General features: G+C 47.0%; 2 protein-coding genes across 2 annotated transcripts; one reads left to right on the top strand and one right to left on the bottom strand.

Annotated features, from left to right (window-relative positions):
- Positions 1 to 656: 656 nt before the first annotated feature.
- On the bottom strand, positions 657 to 11,338 carry TOMM40L (translocase of outer mitochondrial membrane 40 like). The gene is made up of 9 exons (XM_044272882.1): positions 11,166 to 11,338; positions 10,842 to 11,055; positions 10,626 to 10,693; positions 10,304 to 10,396; positions 10,117 to 10,218; positions 9,943 to 10,048; positions 9,521 to 9,643; positions 7,190 to 7,266; positions 657 to 1,242 (listed from the first exon to the last, which is right to left on the bottom strand). The coding sequence occupies exons 2-9, from the start codon at positions 10,951 to 10,953 to the stop codon at positions 1,000 to 1,002; spliced, it is 924 nt and encodes a 307-aa protein (XP_044128817.1). The 5' UTR covers positions 10,954 to 11,055; positions 11,166 to 11,338; the 3' UTR covers positions 657 to 999.
- A 327-nt stretch (positions 11,339 to 11,665) lies between these two features.
- SLC25A44 (solute carrier family 25 member 44) lies at positions 11,666 to 20,907 on the top strand. Its single transcript, XM_044272881.1, has 5 exons — positions 11,666 to 11,801; positions 13,564 to 13,651; positions 16,220 to 16,871; positions 17,054 to 17,181; positions 19,689 to 20,907. The coding sequence occupies exons 3-5, from the start codon at positions 16,241 to 16,243 to the stop codon at positions 19,878 to 19,880; spliced, it is 951 nt and encodes a 316-aa protein (XP_044128816.1). The 5' UTR covers positions 11,666 to 11,801; positions 13,564 to 13,651; positions 16,220 to 16,240; the 3' UTR covers positions 19,881 to 20,907.
- The last annotated feature ends 227 nt before the right edge of the window (positions 20,908 to 21,134 follow it).

Below are 21,134 nucleotides of genomic sequence, written 5' to 3'. Positions count from 1 at the left end.
GCCCCCAGTGTCAGCGTCATTACCCTGTGCCCCCAGTGTCAGCGTCATTACCCTGTGCCCCCAGTGTCAGCGTCATTACCCTGTGCCCCCAGTGTCAGCGTCATTACCCTGTGCCCCCAGTGTCAGCGTCATTACCCTGTGCCCCCAGTGTCAGCGTCATTACCCTGTGCCCCCAGTGTCAGCGTCATTACCCTGTGCCCCCAGTGTCAGCGTCATTACCCTGTGCCCCCAGTGTCAGCGTCATTACCCTGTGCCCCCAGTGTCAGCGTCATTACCCTGTGCCCCCAGTGTCAGCGTCATTACCCTGTGCCCCCAGTGTCAGCGTCATTACCCTGTGCCCCCAGTGTCATTACCCTGTGCCCCCCAGTGTCATTACCCTGTGCCCCCAGTGTCATTATCCTGTACCCCCAGTGTCATTATCCTGTTCCCCCAGTTCCATTATCCTGTTCCCCCAGTTCCATTATCCTGTTCCCCCAGTTCCATTATCCTGTTCCCCCAGTGTCATTATCCTGTACCCCCAGTGTCATTATCCTGTACCCCCAGTGTCATTTATCCTGTACCCCCAGTGTCATTTATCCTGTACCCCCAGTGTCATTTATCCTGTACCCCCAGTGTCATTATCCTGTACCCCAAGAAAGCAGCTCTCAGATCAGAGATGGGAGAGAACGGCTTTATATACATGAACAGCGCCTCCACCAGGCCACACAGATCTGTAACATAACAGGAAAGCAAGAGGAGAAGATTTCTAGCTCCAGCCGCATGGACCTTGTAAACGTGGACCGCGGGGTATCCTGAGTCCCGGGCAGTGTAGGGGGTCATCAGAGTGGAGTCCCTGAGCGTGTACCCCAGAGCTAGGCATGCAGTGTCTTCTCTCACCACCAGGGGCAGCAGCGTCCTGTGTCCCAGAAAGTCATTCCCCCTCAGACTGATAATAATTTAGGCTGTATACGGACATGTGCCCCATGTTATAGAGCAGGCGGGAGAGTCATCCGGCGCTCATCATCCCACCATGATGCTGAACCCGCAGTGAAATTTATTCTTCCAGTGGTTCATAAAAGCCCCAAGGGCCAAAGTGACTGGGAGAGGGGGCAGTTTTTTCTCCAGGACTCCCCCCACGCACCACGAACTGTCCACAGACCCTTTAAATACCAGGTTTGCCTTGGGGATGTTCAGGTGATATCCAAAAGCAAAGGACGTCTCCTGCAGACGGGTGTTGGCTTCAAACTCCACTCCGACCTGGATCTAAAGGAGGAGCGAGGAGAAAGAAAGGCTGTAATACCAGTATAACATCCAATCCAATGTAATACCAGTATGTAATACCAGTCTAATATCCAATCCAATGTAATACCAGGCTGTAATACCAGTATAACATCCAATCCAATGTAATACCAGTATAACATCCAATCTAATGTAATACCAGGCTGTAATACCAGTATAACATCCAATCTAATGTAATACCAGTATGTAATACCAGTCTAACATCCAATCTAATGTAATACCAGGCTGTAATACCAGTATAACATCCAATCCAATGTAATACCAGTATGTAATACCAGTCTAATATCCAATCCAATGTAATACCAGGCTGTAATACCAGTATAACATCCAATCCAATGTAATACCAGTATAACATCCAATCTAATGTAATACCAGGCTGTAATACCAGTATAACATCCAATCTAATGTAATACCAGTATGTAATACCAGTCTAACATCCAATCTAATGTAATACCAGGCTGTAATACCAGTATAACATCCAATCCAATGTAATACCAGTATGTAATACCAGTCTAATATCCAATCCAATGTAATACCAGGCTGTAATACCAGTATAACATCCAATCCAATGTAATACCAGTATGTAATACCAGTCTAATATCCAATCCAATGTAATACCAGGCTGTAATACCAGTATAACATCCAATCCAATGTAATACCAGTATAACATCCAATCTAATGTAATACCAGGCTGTAATACCAGTATAACATCCAATCTAATGTAATACCAGTATGTAATACCAGTCTAATATCCAATCCAATGTAATACCAGGCTGTAATACCAGTATAACATCCAATCCAATGTAATACCAGTATAACATCCAATCTAATGTAATACCAGGCTGTAATACCAGTATAACATCCAATCTAATGTAATACCAGTATGTAATACCAGTCTAACATCCAATCTAATGTAATACCAGGCTGTAATACCAGTATAACATCCAATCCAATGTAATACCAGTATGTAATACCAGTCTAATATCCAATCCAATGTAATACCAGGCTGTAATACCAGTATAACATCCAATCCAATGTAATACCAGTATGTAATACCAGTCTAATATCCAATCCAATGTAATACCAGGCTGTAATACCAGTATAACATCCAATCCAATGTAATACCAGGCTGTAATACCAGTATAACATCCAATCTAATGTAATACCAGTATGTAATACCAGTCTAACATCCAATCTAATGTAATACCAGGCTGTAATACCAGTATAACATCCAATCCAATGTAATACCAGTATGTAATACCAGTCTAATATCCAATCCAATGTAATACCAGGCTGTAATACCAGTCTAATGTACCAAGTATGTAATACCAGTATAATATCCAATCTAATGTAATACCAGGCTGTAATACCAGTCTAATATCCAATCCAATGTAATACCAGTATGTAATACCAGTCTAATATCCAATCCAATGTAATACCAGTATGTAATACCAGTATAACATCCAATCTAATGTAATACCAGGCTGTAATACCAGTATAACATCCAATCTAATGTAATACCAGTATGTAATACCAGTCTAATATCCAATCCAATGTAATACCAGTATGTAATACCAGTATAATATCCAATCCAATGTAATACCAGGCTGTAATACCAGTCTAATGTACCAAGTATGTAATACCAGTCTAATATCCAATCTAATGTAATACCAGTATAATATCCAATCCAATGTAATACCAGGCTGTAATACCAGTCTAATGTACCAAGTATGTAATACCAGTCTAATATCCAATCTAATGTAATACCAGTATAATATCCAATCTAATGTAATACCAGGCTGTAATACCAGTATAAATATCCAATCCAATGTAATATGTAATACCAGTATAATATCCAATCTAATGTAATACCAGGCTGTAATACCAGTATAATATCCAATCCAATGTAATATGTAATACCAGTATAATATCCAATCTAATGTAATACCAGGCTGTAATACCAGTATAATATCCAATCTAATGTAATACCAGTATAATATCCAATCTAATGTACCAAGTATGTAATACCAGTATAACATCCAATCTAATGTAATACCAGTATGTAATGCTAGTATAATATCCAATCTAATGTAATACCAGTATAATATCCAATCTAATGTAATACCAGTATAATATCCAATCTAATGTACCAAGTATGTAATACCAGTATAATATCCAATCTAATGTAATACCAGTATGTAATGCTAGTATAATATCCAATCTAATGTAATACCAGTATGTAATACCAGTATAATATCCAATCTAATGTACCAAGTATAATATCCAATATGTCACATATAGTATAATAGAGTATGACGTAATATCATCTAGTATAATACAACATAATACAGTAATCTAGTATAAAGTCACATAATCCAGTATAACATATGGCCAGTATAAAGACTGTAGTGTAATTTCCACCCTTCTTCTCTCTTGCGGCTTCTACAGTATTGGATGTTACTGACCCATTAAAGGGGTTATCCAAATTCACAAACAACCCCCCCATAGCAGGGCTCCAGATGGCGACCAAAATGGTCGCCAATGCGACTTAGAATTTACAAATGGCGACAAGACTTTTTAGTCCTGTCGCCAATTGCGACTAGACACTCCGCGGCAGCTCTGCAGTAGAATAGCGGCGGGCACAGGAGCTGACAGTTCTCTGCCGCCGATGTTCTTCTCAGCCTGAGTCAGCTCGCTCACAGCACACAGAGCCGCCGGCAGCGGGGAGGGGAGGGGCTGGGAGGAGCGTAATCTGATCCTAGAGTGGAAGCTGCTTCTGCCAGCCCCTCCCCTCCCCGCCCACCAACCAATCAGAGCTGAGGCAAGGCGAGCACCAGCAGCTCTGAGTCACTGACAAGTACAGGGAGAAAGAATCCAATGAGTCACAGGTGAAAAGAACTAAAGATCCGACTTAGTGACTCATTCCATTCTTTCTTAGACTCCCTGTACAGTGTGCCCCCCCCCCCACAGTATAAGAAACATTGGTGGCACAGTGTGCCCCCCCCCCCACAGTATAAGAAACATTGGTGGCACAGTGTGCCCCCCCCCCCCCACAGTATAAGAAACATTGGTGGCACAGTGTGCCCCCCCACACCCCAGTATAAGAAACATTGGTGGCACAGTGTGCCCCCCCCCCACACCAGTATAAGAAACATTGGTGGCACAGTGTGCCCCCCCAACACCCCAGTATAAGAAACATTGGTGGCACAGTGTGCCCCCTAACACCCCAGTATAAGAAACATTGGTGGCACAGTGGGAAGTGCCAATGAGGGTTAAAGAATAATTTAAAAAAAATTAACTCACCTCCTCCAGTTGATCGCGTAGCTGCCGGTCTCCTGTTCTTGCTTCAGGACCTGTGGTGATGTCACTGAGCTCATCACATGGTCCATTACCATGGTGATGAATCATGTGATGAGCACAGTGATGTCACCACAGGTCCTTTGACAGGTCGTGAAGAAAGAACAGGAGACGATCAATTGGAGGAGGTGAGTTAATTTTTTTTTTTTATTTTTTTTTTTAACCCTCATTGGCACTGCCCACTGCGCCACCAATGTTCATTATATTGAGGGGGGGGGCACACTGCGCCAATGTTTATCATATTGAGGGGGGCACACTGCGCCCCCCAATGTTTATTATACTGGGGTGTTGGGGGGGGGAGGGGGTGCGCACTGCGCCACCAATGTTTATCAAACTGGGGTGGGGGGGGCGCACTACGCCACCAATGTTTATTATATTGAGGGGGGCATACTGCGCCCCCCAATGTTTATTATACTGGGGTGTTGGGGGGGGGAGGGGGTGCGCACTGCGCCACCAATGTTTATCAAACTGGGGTGGGGGGGCGCACTACGCCACCAATGTTTATTATATTGAGGGGGGCATACTGCGCCCCCCAATGTTTATTATACTGGGGTGATGGGGGGGAGGGGGTGCGCACTGCGCCACCAATGTTTATCAAACTGGGGTGGGGGGGGGCGCACTACGCCACCAATGTTTATTATATTGAGGGGGGCACACTGCACCACCAATGTTTATTATACTGGGGTGTTGGGGGGGGAGGGGGTGCGCACTGCGCCACCAATGTTCATCAAACTGGGGTGTTGGGGGGGGCGCACTACGCCACCAATGTTTATTATATTGGGGGAGCACACTGCGCCACCAATGTTTATCATACTGGGGTGTTGGGGGGTGCACTGCGCCACCAATGTTTATCATACTGGGGTGTTGGGGGGTGCACTGCGCCACCAATGTTTATCATACTGGGGTGTTGGGGGGTCGCACTGCGCCACCAATGTTTATCATACTGGGGTGTTGGGGGGTGCACTGCGCCACCAATGTTTATCATACTGGGGTGTTGGGGGGGTCGCACTGCGCCACCAATGTTTATCATACTGGGGTGTTGGGGGGTGCACTGCGCCACCAATGTTTATCATACTGGGGTGTTGGGGGGTGCACTGCGCCACCAATGTTTATTATATTGGGGGGACGCACTGTGCCACCAATGTTTATCATACTGGGGTGTTGGGGGGGCGGGGGGGGTGCACTGCGCCACCAATGTTTATCATACTGGGGTGATGGGGGGGCGCACTGCGCCACCAATGTTTATTATATTGACCTTCTACTATGCATTCTGTATTAAAGAATGCTATTATTTTCTCTTATAACCATGTTATAAGGGAAAATAATACAGTGAATAGACTTTCATCCTAGCAACCATGCGTGAAAATCGCACCACATCCGCACTTGCTTGCGATTTTCACGCAGCCCCATTAGCTTCTATGGGGCCTGCGTTGCGTTAAAAAACGCACAAAGAGGAGCATGCTGCGATTTTCACACAACGCACAAGTGATGTGTGAAAATCACCGCTCATGTGCACAGCCCCATAGAAGTGAATGGGTCCGGATTTAGTGCGGGTGCATTCCGGTATTTTGAATGCCAGATCCGGCACTAATACATTCCTATGGGAAAAATGCTGGATCCGGCGTTCAGGCAAATCTTCAGGGTTTTTTTCGCCGGAGATATAACCGTAGCATGGCTGCGGTATTATCTCCGCCCTGAACAGTCAAAATGACTGAACTGAAGACGTCCTGATGCATCCTGAACGGATTGCTCTCCATTCAGAATGCATGGGGATGAAACTGATCAGTTCTTTTCCGATATTGAGCCCCTAGGACGGAACTCTATGCCGGAAAAGAAAAACGCCAGTGTGAAAGTGCCCTAAAATATTAAGTTTAAATCCCCCCTTTCCCAATTTTACATATAAAATATATAAAGAATAAATAAACATATTACATAGCGCTGTCCAAACTATTCAACTAAAAAATATCTCCTATGCGGTGAGCATTCGGCATTTTTTAGTCACCTTGTCACCCAAAAAAATAGGATAGGACTGCTCTATTATGGGCCGAATGTTTCATAATATGCAAAATGCACGCGGCTTTTTTTGGTGTTTTTTTTTTTTGCGCGGTATTGAGTATCGCAATACTTTATGGTGACGAAAGCGAATCAAAATTTTGGTATCAAAACAACCCTATGCCGATCTGATCGGCGTAGCGTTGTCACGATACCAAAATTTTGATTCGGTTTCGATTTGGCAACTAAAAATTAGATTTGGCTCCTAAATTTTTCAGTTCAGGAGCCAATGGCTACTAGGTAATTTTTTTAGTCTGGAGCACTGCATAGGTAATATACTTACCCCGCTCCTGGTTCCCGCACCGCCGCTGCTGCTTCTTCCTGTACACGGATGAAAACAACGGCTGCTCAACCCCCCCCCCCCCCTCATCCGTGTACAGGGAGAAGCAGCAGCAGCGGCGGTGCGGGGACTAGGTGTAGGTGCGGCGCCGGGTAAGTATATTACCTGTGAGGGGCCCGGTGTTTGTGAAAATGGATAACCCCTTTAATGGTGGAGTCTCACCTGTTGGTTTGCTCTGTGATAGTAGCTGGCATGGGCTCCGCCGTACCCGATATTCAGAGTCGCCACCCAGTTTTGGGCTAGAGATAAAAACAAGAGGAAAATCAATGACCCCGGCAGTGCAGACATGGCGGCATCTCACACAGGAGTCTTAGGAGGAGGTCCTATCAGTGACTGACAGCCTTCCCTCTATGAGGAGGTCCTATCAGGGACTGACAGCCTGCCCTCTATGAGGAGGAGGTCCTATCAGTGACTGACAGCCTTCCCTCTATGAGGAGGAGGTCCTATCAGTGACTGACAGCCTTCCCTCTATGAGGAGAAGGTCCCATCAGTGACTGACAGCCTTCCCTCTATGAGGAGAAGGTCCCATCAGTGACTGACAGCCTTCCCTCTATGAGGAGAAGGTCCCATCAGTGACTGACAGCCTTCCCTCTATGAGGAGAAGGTCCCATCAGTGACTGACAGCCTTCCCTCTATGAGGAGAAGGTCCCATCAGTGACTGACAGCCTTCCCTCTATGAGGAGGAGGTACTATCAGTGACTGACAGCCTTCCCTCTATGAGGAGAAGGTCCCATCAGTGACTGACAGCCTTCCCTCTATGAGGAGGAGGTCCTATCAGTGACTGACAGCCTTCCCTCTATGAGGAGACGGTCCTATCAGTGACTGACAGCCTTCCCTCTATGAGGAGGAGGTCCTATCAGTGACTGACAGCCTTCCCTCTATGAGGAGGAGGTCCTATCAGTGACTGACAGCCTTCCCTCTATGAGGAGGAGGTCCTATCAGTGACTGACAGCCTTCCCTCTATGAGGAGAGGTCCTATCAGTGACTGACAGCCTTCCCTCTATGAGAAGAAGGTCCTATCAGTGACTGACAGCCTTCCCTCTATGAGGAGGAGGTCCTATCAGTGACTGACAGCCTTCCCTCTATGAGAAGAAGGTCCTATCAGTGACTGACAGCCTTCCCTCTATGAGGAGACGGTCCTATCAGTGACTGACAGCCTTCCCTCTATGAGGAGGAGGTCCTATCAGGGACTGACAGCCTTCCCTCTATGAGGAGACGGTCCTATCAGTGACTGACAGCCTTCCCTCTATGAGGAGACGGTCCTATCAGTGACTGACAGCCTGCCCTCTATGAGGAGGAGGTCCTATCAGGGACTGACAGCCTGCCCTCTATGAGGAGGAGGTCCTATCAGGGACTGACAGCCTGCCCTCTATGAGGAGGAGGTCCTATCAGGGACTGACAGCCTGCCCTCTATGAGGAGGAGGTCCTAACAGGGACTGACAGCCTGCCCTCTATGAGGAGGAGGTCCTAACAGGGACTGACAGCCTTCCCTCTATGAGGAGGAGGTCCTATCAGTGACTGACAGCCTTCCCTCTATGAGGAGACGGTCCTATCAGTGACTGACAGCCTTCCCTCTATGAGGAGACGGTCCCATCAGTGACTGACAGCCTTCCCTCTATGAGGAGGAGGTCCTATCAGTGACTGACAGCCTTCCCTCTATGAGGAGACGGTCCTATCAGTGACTGACAGCCTTCCCTCTATGAGGAGACGGTCCTATCAGTGACTGACAGCCTTCCCTCTATGAGGAGACGGTCCTATCAGTGACTGACAGCCTTCCCTCTATGAGGAGATGGTCCTATCAGTGACTGACAGCATTCCCTCTATGAGGAGGAAGTCCAATCAGTGACTGACAGCCTGCCCTCTATGAGGAGACGGTCCTATCAGTGACTGACAGCCTGCCCTCTATGAGGAGACGGTCCTATCAGTGACTGACAGCCTGCCCTCTATGAGGAGACGGTCCTATCAGTGACTGACAGCCTTCCCTCTATGAGGAGACGGTCCCATCAGTGACTGACAGCCTTCCCTCTATGAGGAGGAGGTCCTATCAGTGACTGACAGCCTGCCCTCTATGAGGAGACGGTCCTATCAGTGACTGACAGCCTGCCCTCTATGAGGAGACGGTCCTATCAGTGACTGACAGCCTGCCCTCTATGAGGAGATGGTCCTATCAGTGACTGACAGCCTTCCCTCTATGAGGAGGAGGTCCTATCAGTGACTGACAGCCTTCCCTCTATGAGGAGGAGGTCCTATCAGTGACTGACAGCCTGCCCTCTATGAGGAGACGGTCCTATCAGTGACTGACAGCCTTCCCTCTATGAGGAGAAGGTCCTATCAGGGACTGACAGCCTTCCCTCTATGAGGAGGAGGTCCTATCAGTGACTGACAGCCTTCCCTCTATGAGGAGACGGTCCCATCAGTGACTGACAGCCTTCCCTCTATGAGGAGGAGGTCCTATCAGGGACTGACAGTGACTCCCACTATTTATCACCGTACCAGAATATTTTCCTGCTAAAGTCAAGATGGCTCCTTCTTCTCCCATCCGCTGATGATAAACCAGCTCTCCGCCCAGGACCAGTCGGGGAGTGATACTCTGCAGAAAATGTGTCACCAGGATCACTGCAAGCAAAGTACAGATGAGAGGAGATAAGAACATGACGGACGTCAAACTTCAGAGTCCGGCAAAACTGGGATGTGGAGGTGGAGACAACCACGGCGGTCACCCGACAGCCGGAGACAACCACGGCGGTCACCCGACAGCCGGAGACAACCACGGCGGTCACCCGACAGCCGGAGACAACCACGGCGGTCACCCGACAGCCGGGGAACATACTGCCCTCTGGTGGCTGCTGGTAGAATACACAATAATGGGCGTGATCCTGAGCAGGAAGGACACACCTGGTGGGGCATCCACACACCTGATTGGTTGATGATGTCGGGGTTCCCCAGGGTCAGGGTCCCCGTACAGTCGTCCCCTCTGTACTCAACGTCCACTTGCCAGGTAAGGAATTTGGAATGACGAGTCTGCAGGAAAGCACATGTCAGACAGGCGTCCCCCCGAACCCCAGCTCCGCCTGCCCTGGGGGCCTCACCTGGAACACGGCCTTGGAGCGGACCCGTTCGGCCAGCAGACAGGCGGCCTGGGCGTTGAGGCTGCCCGTGTTGTCCAGGTCCCCGGTCAGCAGGGGCAATGCCTGTAAGGAGAGAGAAGATGGCGTCCAGTCAGACAGCGTCGGCTCCTGATTGGCTGGCGCGGTGACACTAGGGGGAGGGGCTTACCTCGTTGGTGCCGGGCTGCTCCTCCCCAACGTACTTGGCATTGAAGTGATATTCGGAGAGGCCGATGGCGCTCATGTGAATCTGGTGGTAGACCTGCGGGCAGGAGAGAGTTAATCAATTGTATTCACCCCCTTCACGATCTCTGCTTGCTGTCAGCGAAGGTCATCAGTGCTGCTTGATGCGCTTAGCTCACGGAGGATTGTCCAGACTGGCCACAACAGTAACGGATCACCAGCTGTGGGAAGTGTCCGGTCAGGACGGGTTCTCATACACTGACAGCAAGCAGAGATTGCTTGAGAATGGAGGCGGCGGCGGCTAATACCTGGAAGTGGCTGCTCAGGTTCTTGTTGATGATGAGCTTCATCCCCTCCATCTGCTGCGGGAAAACCTCTGCAAGAGACAACGAGACCAGATGAGCGGAGAGCCCGGCACCGACAGGCGGAGGACCCCTTTACAACACGGGGCGTTCCCCTCTAACACAGCGGGGCGCCCTCCATCATCCATGTGGTGCTCCCCTTTAAGCCTTGTGTCGTTTCACCTTTGCAGTTTTTGTGCAGTTCATCGAAGCTCCCGGGATTGGGTAAAGGGGCCCTCCGCTGCCTCATCCACCAGGTGCCCCCGGGGGAGGACAGCGCGCACACATTGCCCATGGCGGTTATTGCTGGCAGTACCGGGTGGCGCTCACTGTTGGCATGCGGTAGGCACTTCCCAGAGACGTGTAGGGGCCCCCCACATGATCACCTACAGTGGGGCTGAGAAGAAGAGCAATCAGCGGCGGGCGTGGCGACATGGCGACATCAGTACCGTAAACTACCTGGAGCCATCGCCCTATGTACTAAGCCTGTGTCACCCAGCTACTTACCTGTAATATGAGGGAACTACCCGCTGCCTGAGGTCCCAGGGGCGCTCTGGCGGGTCACCACTGACACCCCAGCTCCTCCATTGCCTTCTCCTGCCCTCACTTTCCTCCTATTCATGACGTTAGGATGATGGCAGCCATTGGAACTCCTGGCAGGGTCCGCCTGCAGTGACGTCACCCGCCCCAGGGCGGCCATGTCTAGTGTGGGCAACAGGGAGTGGGCGTAGAACTGTTGCCATGGCAAGTAGGTCATCGGGAGGAGGAGGGCGCCCTGAGAACATGAATTAAAGATGAGAACCCATTAGTAGAACGGAAAAACCCTGCCAGAGTAGGAGAAAGGCGGGGTCTGTTACCATGGCAGCCGGGAGGAGTCCTCACCAAATGTACAGGAGGCGAGAGCAGGAAGGTCACGTGATCCACCACCCCGCTCCGGAGCGATGGATTAGCCCACATGTGACGCAACGGACCGCTGTGATTGGCTCTCCCGACCAGGCCCTTCACTTCCGGTTTTTGGGGCAGGCTGATGGTGGAGCAAGGTGTCCCCGGGAAGCGAGGGCAGACGAGCGGCCGGGGCTGAGCAGGACAGTGCGGGGCTGAGGCCTGGACGGGCGAGGAGACCGAGCTGTGGAGGAGTGAGAGGTACCGGGGCTGGGGCGTGACCCGGCGGGTGTCTATGGCTACATCACCGAGGAACTACAAGACCCAGCATGCCCTGTCACTCTAGTAATCTCATCGGCCGTGGAACTACAAGTCCCAGCATGCCCTACCACTCTAATCTCCTCTGTGGTAGTACTACAAGTCCCAGCATGCCTTGTCACTCCAGTAATCTCATCTGCTGTGGAATTACAAGTCCCAGCATGCCCTGTCACTCTAATAATCTCCTCTGTGGTAGTACTACAAGTTCCAGCATGCCCGATCACGCTAATCTCCTCTGTGGTAGTACTACAAATCCCAGCATGCCCTGTCACTCTAATAATCTCCTCTGTGGTAGTACTACAAGTTCCAGCATGCCCGATCACTCTAATCTCCTCTGTGGTAGTACTACAAGTCCCAGCATGCCCTGTCACTCTAATAATCTCCTCTGTGGTAGTACTACAAGTTCCAGCATGCCTTGTCACTCCAGTAATCTCATCTGCTGTGGAACTACAAGTCCCAGCATGCCCGATCACTCTAATCTCCTCTGTGGTAGTACTACAAGTTCCAGCATGCCCGATCACTCTAATCTCCTCTGTGGTAGTACTACAAGTTCCAGCATGCCCGATCACTCTAATCTCCTCTGTGGTAGTACTACAAGTCCCAGCATGCCCTGTCACTCTAATAATCTCCTCTGTGGTAGTACTACAAGTTCCAGCATGCCCGATCACTCTAATCTCCTCTGTGGTAGTACTACAAGTTCCAGCATGCCCGGTCACTCTAGTAATCTCATCGGCCGTGGAACTACAAGTCCCAGCATGCCCTATCACTCTAATATTCTCCTCTGTGGTAGTACTACAAGTCCCAGCATGCCCTATCACTCTAATATTCTCCTCTGTGGTAGTACTACAAGTCCCAGCATGCCTGGGCACTCTAATATTCTCCTCTGTGGTAGTACTACAAGTCCCAGCATGCCCGGCCACTCCAATCTCCTCTGTGGTAGTACTACAAGTCCCAGCATGCCCGGCCACTCCAATCTCCTCTGTGGTAGTACTACAAGTCCCAGCATGCCCGGCCACTCCAATCTCCTCTGTGGTAGTACTACAAGTCCCAGCATGCCCGGCCACTCCAATCTCCTCTGTGGTAGTACTACAAGTCCCAGCATGCCCGATCACTCTAATCTCCTCTGTGGTAGTACTACAAGTCCCAGCATGCCCGGCCACTCCAATCCCCTCTGTGGTAGTACTACAAGTCCCAGCATGCCTTAGCACTCTAATAATCCCCTCTGTGGTAGTACTACAAGTCCCAGCATGCCCGATCACTCCAATCCCCTCTGTGGTAGTACTACAAGTCCCAGCATGCCTTATCACTCTAATAATCTCCTCTGTGGTAGGACTACAAGTCCCAGCATGCCCGGCCACTCCAATCCCCTCTGTGGTAGTACTACAAGTCCCAGCATGCCCGGCCACTCCAATCCCCTCTGTGGTAGTACTACAAGTCCCAGCATGCCTTAGCACTCTAATAATCCCCTCTGTGGTAGTACTACAAGTCCCAGCATGCCCGATCACTCCAATCCCCTCTGTGGTAGTACTACAAGTCCCAGCATGCCTTATCACTCTAATAATCTCCTCTGTGGTAGGACTACAAGTCCCAGCATGCCCGATCACTCCAATCTCCTCTGTGGTAGTACTACAAGTCCCAGCCACAGGCTTGTGGTGTTTCCCCATGCAGTGTGTGTCTCTAAGCCCCTGCTCTGTGATGTCATCAGGTGATGTCTCCGCGCCCCCTGCCTGGGAAGAGGCCGCAGCGTTCCCCGGAGGATGGTCGTCTGTGAGAGGAGGGCGGCCTGAGGAGAGGTAAGAGCTGCCGGATTACCGGATCAACTTTAACTCCTTCCTGGCCAGTCCCCAAACACCTCTGAGGGCTGTAATGGGAATTCTAGAGCAAAGTTCAGGAGCCGCCCTTGTATGAACACAGAGCGGAGCCCAAGTAACAGCGAGCCTCCGAATGTACCGCCAACTGCGAAGTGTGTTCACCGCCAAGAGGGCGGGAGAAACCAGATGCTATGCCAGCTGTCCATGTATAGTTATATACAGGAGATGCCCAGGTTATACCAGCTGTACCTATATAGTTATATACAGGAGATGCCCAGGTTATACCAGCTGTACATGTATAGTTATATACAGGAGATGCCCGGGTTATACCGGCTGTACATATATAGTTATATACAGGGGATACCCAGGTTATACCGGCTGTACATGTATAGTTATATACAGGAGATACCCAGGTTATACCAGCTGTACATATATAATTATATACAGGAGATGCCCAGGTTATACCGGCTGTACATATATAATTATATACAGGAGATGCCCGGGTTATACCGGCTGTACACATATAGTTATATACAGGAGATGCCCAGGTTATACCAGCTGTACACGTATAGTTATATACAGGAGATGCCCAGGTTATACCGCCTGTCCATATATAGTTATATACAGGAGATACCCAGGTTATACCAGCTGTACATGTATAGTTATATACAGGAGATACCCAGGTTATACCAGCTGTACATATATAATTATATACAGGAGATGCCCGGGTTATACCGGCTGTACACATATAGTTATATACAGGAGATGCCCAGGTTATACCAGCTGTACACGTATAGTTATATACAGGAGATGCCCAGGTTATACCGCCTGTCCATATATAGTTATATACAGGAGATGCCCAGGTTATACCAGCTGTCCATATATAGTTATATACAGGAGATGCCCAGGTTATACCGCCTGTCCATATATAGTAATATACAGGAGATGCCCGGGTTATACCAGCTGTCCATATATAGTTATATACAGGAGATGCCCGGGTTATACCAGCTGTCCATATATAGTTATATACAGGAGATACCCGGGTTATACCAGCTGTACATATATAGTTATATACAGGAGATGCCCGGGTTATACCGGCTGTACACATATAGTTATATACAGGAGATGCCCAGGTTATACCGGCTGTACACATATAGTTATATACAGGAGATGCCCAGGTTATACCGGCTGTACACATATAGTTATATACAGGAGATGCCCGGGTTATACCGCCTGTCCACATATAGTTATGTACAGGAGATGCCCGGGTCATACCGCCTGTCCATATATAGTTATGTACAGGAGATGCCCGGGTCATACCGCCTGTCCATATATAGTTATGTACAGGAGATGCCCGGGTCATACCGCCTGTCCATATATAGTTATGTACAGGAGATGCCCGGGTCATACCGCCTGTACATATCTAGTTATGTACAGGAGATGCCAGGGTCATACCGGCTGTACATATCTAGTTATGTACAGGAGATGCCCGGGTCATACCGGCTGTACATATCTAGTTATGTACAGGAGATGCCCGGGTCATACCGGCTGTACATATCTAGTTATGTACAGGAGATGCCCGGGTCATACCGGCTGTACATATCTAGTTATGTACAGGAGATGCCCGGGTCATACCGGCTGTACATATCTAGTTATGTACAGGAGATGCCCGGGTCATACCGGCTGTACATATCTAGTTATGTACAGGAGATGCCCGGGTCATACCGGCTGTACATATCTAGTTATGTACAGGAGATGCCCGGGTCATACCGGCTGTACATATCTAGTTATGTACAGGAGATGCCCGGGTCATACCGGCTGTACATATCTAGTTATGTACAGGAGATGCCCGGGTCATACCGGCTGTACATATCTAGTTATGTACAGGAGATGCCCGGGTCATACCGGCTGTACATATCTAGTTATGTACAGGAGATGCCCGGGTCATACCGGCTGTACATATCTAGTTATGTACAGGAGATGCCCGGGTCATACCGGCTGTACATATCTAGTTATGTACAGGAGATGCCCGGGTCATACCGGCTGTACATATCTAGTTATGTACAGGAGATGCCCGGGTCATACCGGCTGTACATATCTAGTTATGTACAGGAGATGCCCGGGTCATACCGGCTGTACATATCTAGTTATGTACAGGAGATGCCCGGGTCATACCGGCTGTACATATCTAGTTATGTACAGGAGATGCCCGGGTCATACCGGCTGTACATATCTAGTTATGTACAGGAGATGCCCGGGTCATACCGGCTGTACATATCTAGTTATGTACAGGAGATGCCCGGGTCATACCGGCTGTACATATCTAGTTATGTACAGGAGATGCCCGGGTCATACCGGCTGTACATATCTAGTTATGTACAGGAGATGCCCGGGTCATACCGGCTGTACATATCTAGTTATGTACAGGAGATGCCCGGGTTATACCGGCTGTACATATCTAGTTATGTACAGGAGATGCCCGGGTTATACCGGCTGTACATCTGGAAGTCTTCGCTCTGACATGGTCTTTATATGGCGGTCTCTCGGCAGGTGTGGCGGTCACCACTTCTGATGGGAGACATGGAGGACAAGAGGAACATCCAGATCATAGAGTGGGAGCACCTGGACAAGAAGAAGTTCTACGTGTTCGGGGTGTGTATGACGATGATCATCCGGGTCAGCGTCTACCCCTTCACTCTCATCCGCACGCGGCTTCAGGTCCAGAAGGGGAAGAGCCTCTACAACGGGACGTTTGACGCTTTTGTGAAGATCCTGAGGTCGGAGGGGGCGGCCGGACTTTACCGTGGCTTCCTGGTCAACACGTTCACCCTGATCTCCGGCCAGTGCTACGTCACCACCTACGAGCTCACCCGTAAATACGTGTCGCGGTACAGCAGCAGCAACACTGTGAAATCGCTGGTGGCGGGCGGCTCGGCGTCATTGGTGGCCCAGAGCATCACAGTGCCCATCGACGTCATATCTCAGCACCTTATGATGCAGCGGGTGGGACGGAGTATGGGGCGCTTCCGTGTCCAGGTCTCCGACCAGAGACAGACTGTGATGTTTGGACAGACCAAGGACATCATCCTCCAGATCTTCAAAGCCGATGGTCTGAAGGGGTTCTACAGAGGTTACGTGGCCTCCCTGCTCACCTACATCCCAAACAGCGCCGTCTGGTGGCCGTTCTACCACTTCTATGCAGGTATGTACTGAAGGCGTGGGGCTCATTCACTAACGGGAATATGCCTAGATCAGCGGTGACATCACTGAGAATCCAGCCTATCCATCACTAGAGATCAGCGGTGTGGTTATGTCTGCTGCCGCTGCTCTGTCATGGGGGGTCTCTTCTGTTCCTGTCCTTGACTCTCGGTCTGCTTCTTGTAGAACAATTATCCAGCCTGTCGCCCAAGGACTGTCCTCACCTCCTGCTGCAGGCCATCTCCGGCCCACTAGCTGCTGCCACGGCCTCCACCATCACCAACCCGATGGATGTCATAAGAGCCCGAGTGCAGGTAAGTGCACCCCAATATCTTCCCAAATACAGATGACTAAATCCACCGCACACATCAGCAGGATCCAAAGTCCCAGAACAGAGAGATGTTTATTCTGTCACGTGTCGTGTTTACTCCAGGAGGCGCCCCCCCCCCCCCCCCCCCCCAATGTACAGGCAGTATGTTATACATGAGGGTAGTGGTATAGCAGTTATATTCCTGTACATAGGAGCAGTATTATAGTAGTTATATTCTTGTACATAGGAGCAGTATTATAGCAGTTATATTCCTGTACATAGGAGCAGTATTATAGTAGTTATATTCTTGTACATAGGAGGCAGTATTATAGTAGTTATATTCTTGTACATAGGGGGCAGTATTATAGTAGTTATATTCTTGTACATAGGAGGCAGTATTATAGTAGTTATATTCTTGTACATAGGAGCAGTATTATAGTAGTTATATTCCTGTACATAGGAGGCAGTATTATAGCAGTTATATTCTTGTACATAGGGGCAGTATTATAGTGGTTATATTCTTGTACATAGGAGCAGTATTAGAGTAGTTATATGCTTGTACATAGGAGCAGTATTATAGTAGTTATATTCCTGTACATAGGAGGCAGTATTATAGTAGTTATATTCTTGTACATAGGAGGCAGTATTATAGTAGTTATATTCTTGTACATAGGAGCAGTATTATAGTAGGTATATTCTTGTACATAGGAGCAGTATTATAGTAGGTATAGTCTTGTACATAGGAGCAGTATTATAGTAGTTATATTCTTGTACATAGGAGCAGTATTAGAGTAGTTATATGCTTGTACATAGGAGCAGTATTATAGTAGTTATATTCCTGTACATAGGAGGCAGTATTATAGTAGTTATATTCTTGTACATAGGAGCAGTATTATAGTAGGTATATTCTTGTACATAGGAGCAGTATTATAGTAGGTATATTCTTGTACATAGGAGCAGTATTATAGTAGGTATAGTCTTGTACATAGGAGCAGTATTATAGTAGTTATATTCTTGTACATAGGAGCAGTATTATAGTAGTTATATTCCTGTACATAGGAGCAGTATTATAGTAGTTATATTCCTGTACATAGGAGCAGTATTATAGTAGTTATATTCCTGTACATAGGAGCAGTATTATAGTAGTTATATTCTTGTACATAGGAGTAGTATTATGGTAGTTATATTCTTGTACATAGGAGCAGTATTATAGTAGTTATATTCTTGTACATAGGAGCAGTATTATAGTAGTTATATTCTTGTACATAGGAGCAGTATTATAGTAGTTATATTCTTGTACATAGGAGGCAGTATTATAGTAGTTATATTCTTGTACATAGGAGGCAGTATTATAGTAGTTATATTCTTGTACATAGGAGCAGTATTATAGCAGTTATATTCTTGTACATAGGAGCAGTATTATAGTAGTTATATTCTTGTACATAGGAGCAGTATTATAGTAGTTATATTCTTGTACATAAGAGCAGTATTATAGTAGTTATATTCCTGTACATAGGAGGCAGTATTATAGTAGTTATATTCCTGTACATAGGAGCAGTATTATAGTAGTTATATTCTTGTACATAGGAGCAGTATTATAGTAGTTATATTCTTGTACATAGGAGGCAGTATTATAGTAGTTATATTCTTGTACACAGGAGCAGTATTATAGTAGTTATATTCTTGTACATAGGAGCAGTATTATAGTAGTAATATTCTTGTATATAGGATGCAGTATTATAGCAGTTATATTCTTGTACATAGGAGCAGTATTATAGTAGTTATATTCTTGTACATAGGGGCAGTATTATAGTAGTTATATTCTTGTACATAGAAGCAGTATTATAGTAGTTATATTCCTGTACATAGGGGCAGTATTATAGTAGGTATATTCTTGTACATAGGAGCAGTATTATAGTAGTTATATTCTTGTACATAGGAGCAGTATTATAGCAGTTATATTCCTGTACATAGGAGCAGTATTATAGTAGTTATATTCTTGTACATAGGAGCAGTATTATAGTAGTTATATTCTTGTACATAGGAGCAGTATTATAGTAGTTATATTCTTGTATATAGGAGCAGTATTATAGTAGTTATATTCCTGTACATAGGAGGCAGTATTATAGTAGTTATATTCTTGTACATAGGAGCAGTATTATAGTAGTTATATTCTTGTACATAGGAGCAGTATTATAGTAGTTATATTCTTGTACATAGGAGCAGTATTATAGTAGTTATATTCTTGTACATAGGAGCAGTATTATAGTAGTTATATTCTTGTACATAGGAGCAGTATTATAGTAGTTATATTCTTGTACATAGGAGGCAGTATTATAGTAGTTATATTCTTGTACATAGGGGCAGTATTATAGTAGTTATATTCTTGTACATAGGAGCAGTATTATAGTAGTTATATTCCTGTACATAGGAGGCAGTATTATAGTAGTTATTGTCTTGTCTGTTTCTTGAGTATTCACATCTGGTAATACTTTATTTATTTTTTTGCAGGTGGAAGGGAAAACCTCTATTATAAGCACGTTCCGGCAGCTCATGGTTGAGGAGGGCCCCTGGGGTCTGACCAAAGGCCTCTCCGCTCGGATTATCTCGTCCACACCCTCCACCATTGTTATAGTCATAGGCTATGAGACTTTGAAAAAGTTAAGCCTGCGTCCTGAACTGGTGGACTCTAGACACTGGTGATGGTTACATACAGAGAGGGTACTGTGTCTATATACTTGGATGATGCCCCCGTGATGGAGCGCACGAGTCTGGAGTATTGTTGAGATTCCACTGGAGTGTACACTACGTGTGTATATATTTATTATGTGTATTGTACAGTCAGGATAAGGGGTCTTATCCAGAAAACCACTTCTTCTTCTGCACTGGGTTCTACTGGGATTTCAGCCTCCGCCAGCGTCCATTTTGTATTTTTTCCAGTATGGTTACCGAAATGATTTCGTGGATGATGGCGAATTCTCCATCACCACCCTGGGGGATTCTGGGAGAAGTAATCGCCTGCTCTGCAATTTTTTATTCCTTTTATTTTTTTTAAAATGATAAACGATTATGTTTTTAGAATTGCCTATAGATTTTTATACAGAGCTCTATTTGAGTTTTATTTAATTTTTATGTGATTGCCAAATCTGGGGGCGAGTTTACGCATGTAAGAAGTCTACAAGGGTTTTTTTTTTTTTTTTTTATTGTTAAATTTTAATTTTTTAATTTTATTTTTCATTTAATTTTCCTTCTCAGTTTTTCATTTTATTTTAGTTTTTAGCTGCTAGTTTTTTTTTTTCTCTTTTTCTTAGTATTTTATATTATTTTTTTTTTTCTTCCTGTAAAGCTTCTTCAATGGTTCTCTTCTCACGCCGGACGCGCTGGGTCAGTAAACTCGAGATTGGTCCGATAATTTTGCAGGGGTACGTCAGTTGGGGTCTCTTCCTCGTGTGACCTCTTGTATCTGTGTCCGTGAGGTGACCCGCTATGTGTCTGTCTCTGTGTACATGCCTTGAGCGGGAGTCGCGGCCGCCGCTGCGTTGTGCCGCTAACTGGGAAGCTCGAATCGCAGGCGCGGAGTTGCAAGGGAATATCCAGGTCTTCTCACAGGTCCCATTAATATCTTGTGTTGCAGACAAAAAAAAAAAAACTTTTTCCGTTGCATTATTCAATGTCAAGATTGATTTAAAAAAAAGGCTAAAAAAATTAAATTTTGTGTGTATTTTTAGCAGGTTACTTTGTTTTTATTTTACGGTCTTGAAATCTCATTAGCGTTCAATTCGAGATTACTGGGTTCCAGATTAAGGGAGTTTTCTGGTGACGGCTATATTGGGACGGCATGGGATATGTTCACACAGTGCGGTCAGATTGTGTTGGGGGGGGGGGTCTCAGAGGGGGGACTTGCACCTATCTGACATTAGTGGCATATCCTAGCGATAAAACCCTCGGGACCCCGGT

The sequence above is a fragment of the Bufo gargarizans genome, unplaced genomic scaffold, assembly GCF_014858855.1.
Source record: "Bufo gargarizans isolate SCDJY-AF-19 unplaced genomic scaffold, ASM1485885v1 fragScaff_scaffold_187_pilon, whole genome shotgun sequence".
NCBI classification, from domain to species: Eukaryota; Metazoa; Chordata; class Amphibia; order Anura; family Bufonidae; genus Bufo; species Bufo gargarizans.
The sequence above is the reverse complement of the archived record's forward strand: the minus strand, read 5'-3'. Positions and strand labels throughout refer to the sequence as shown.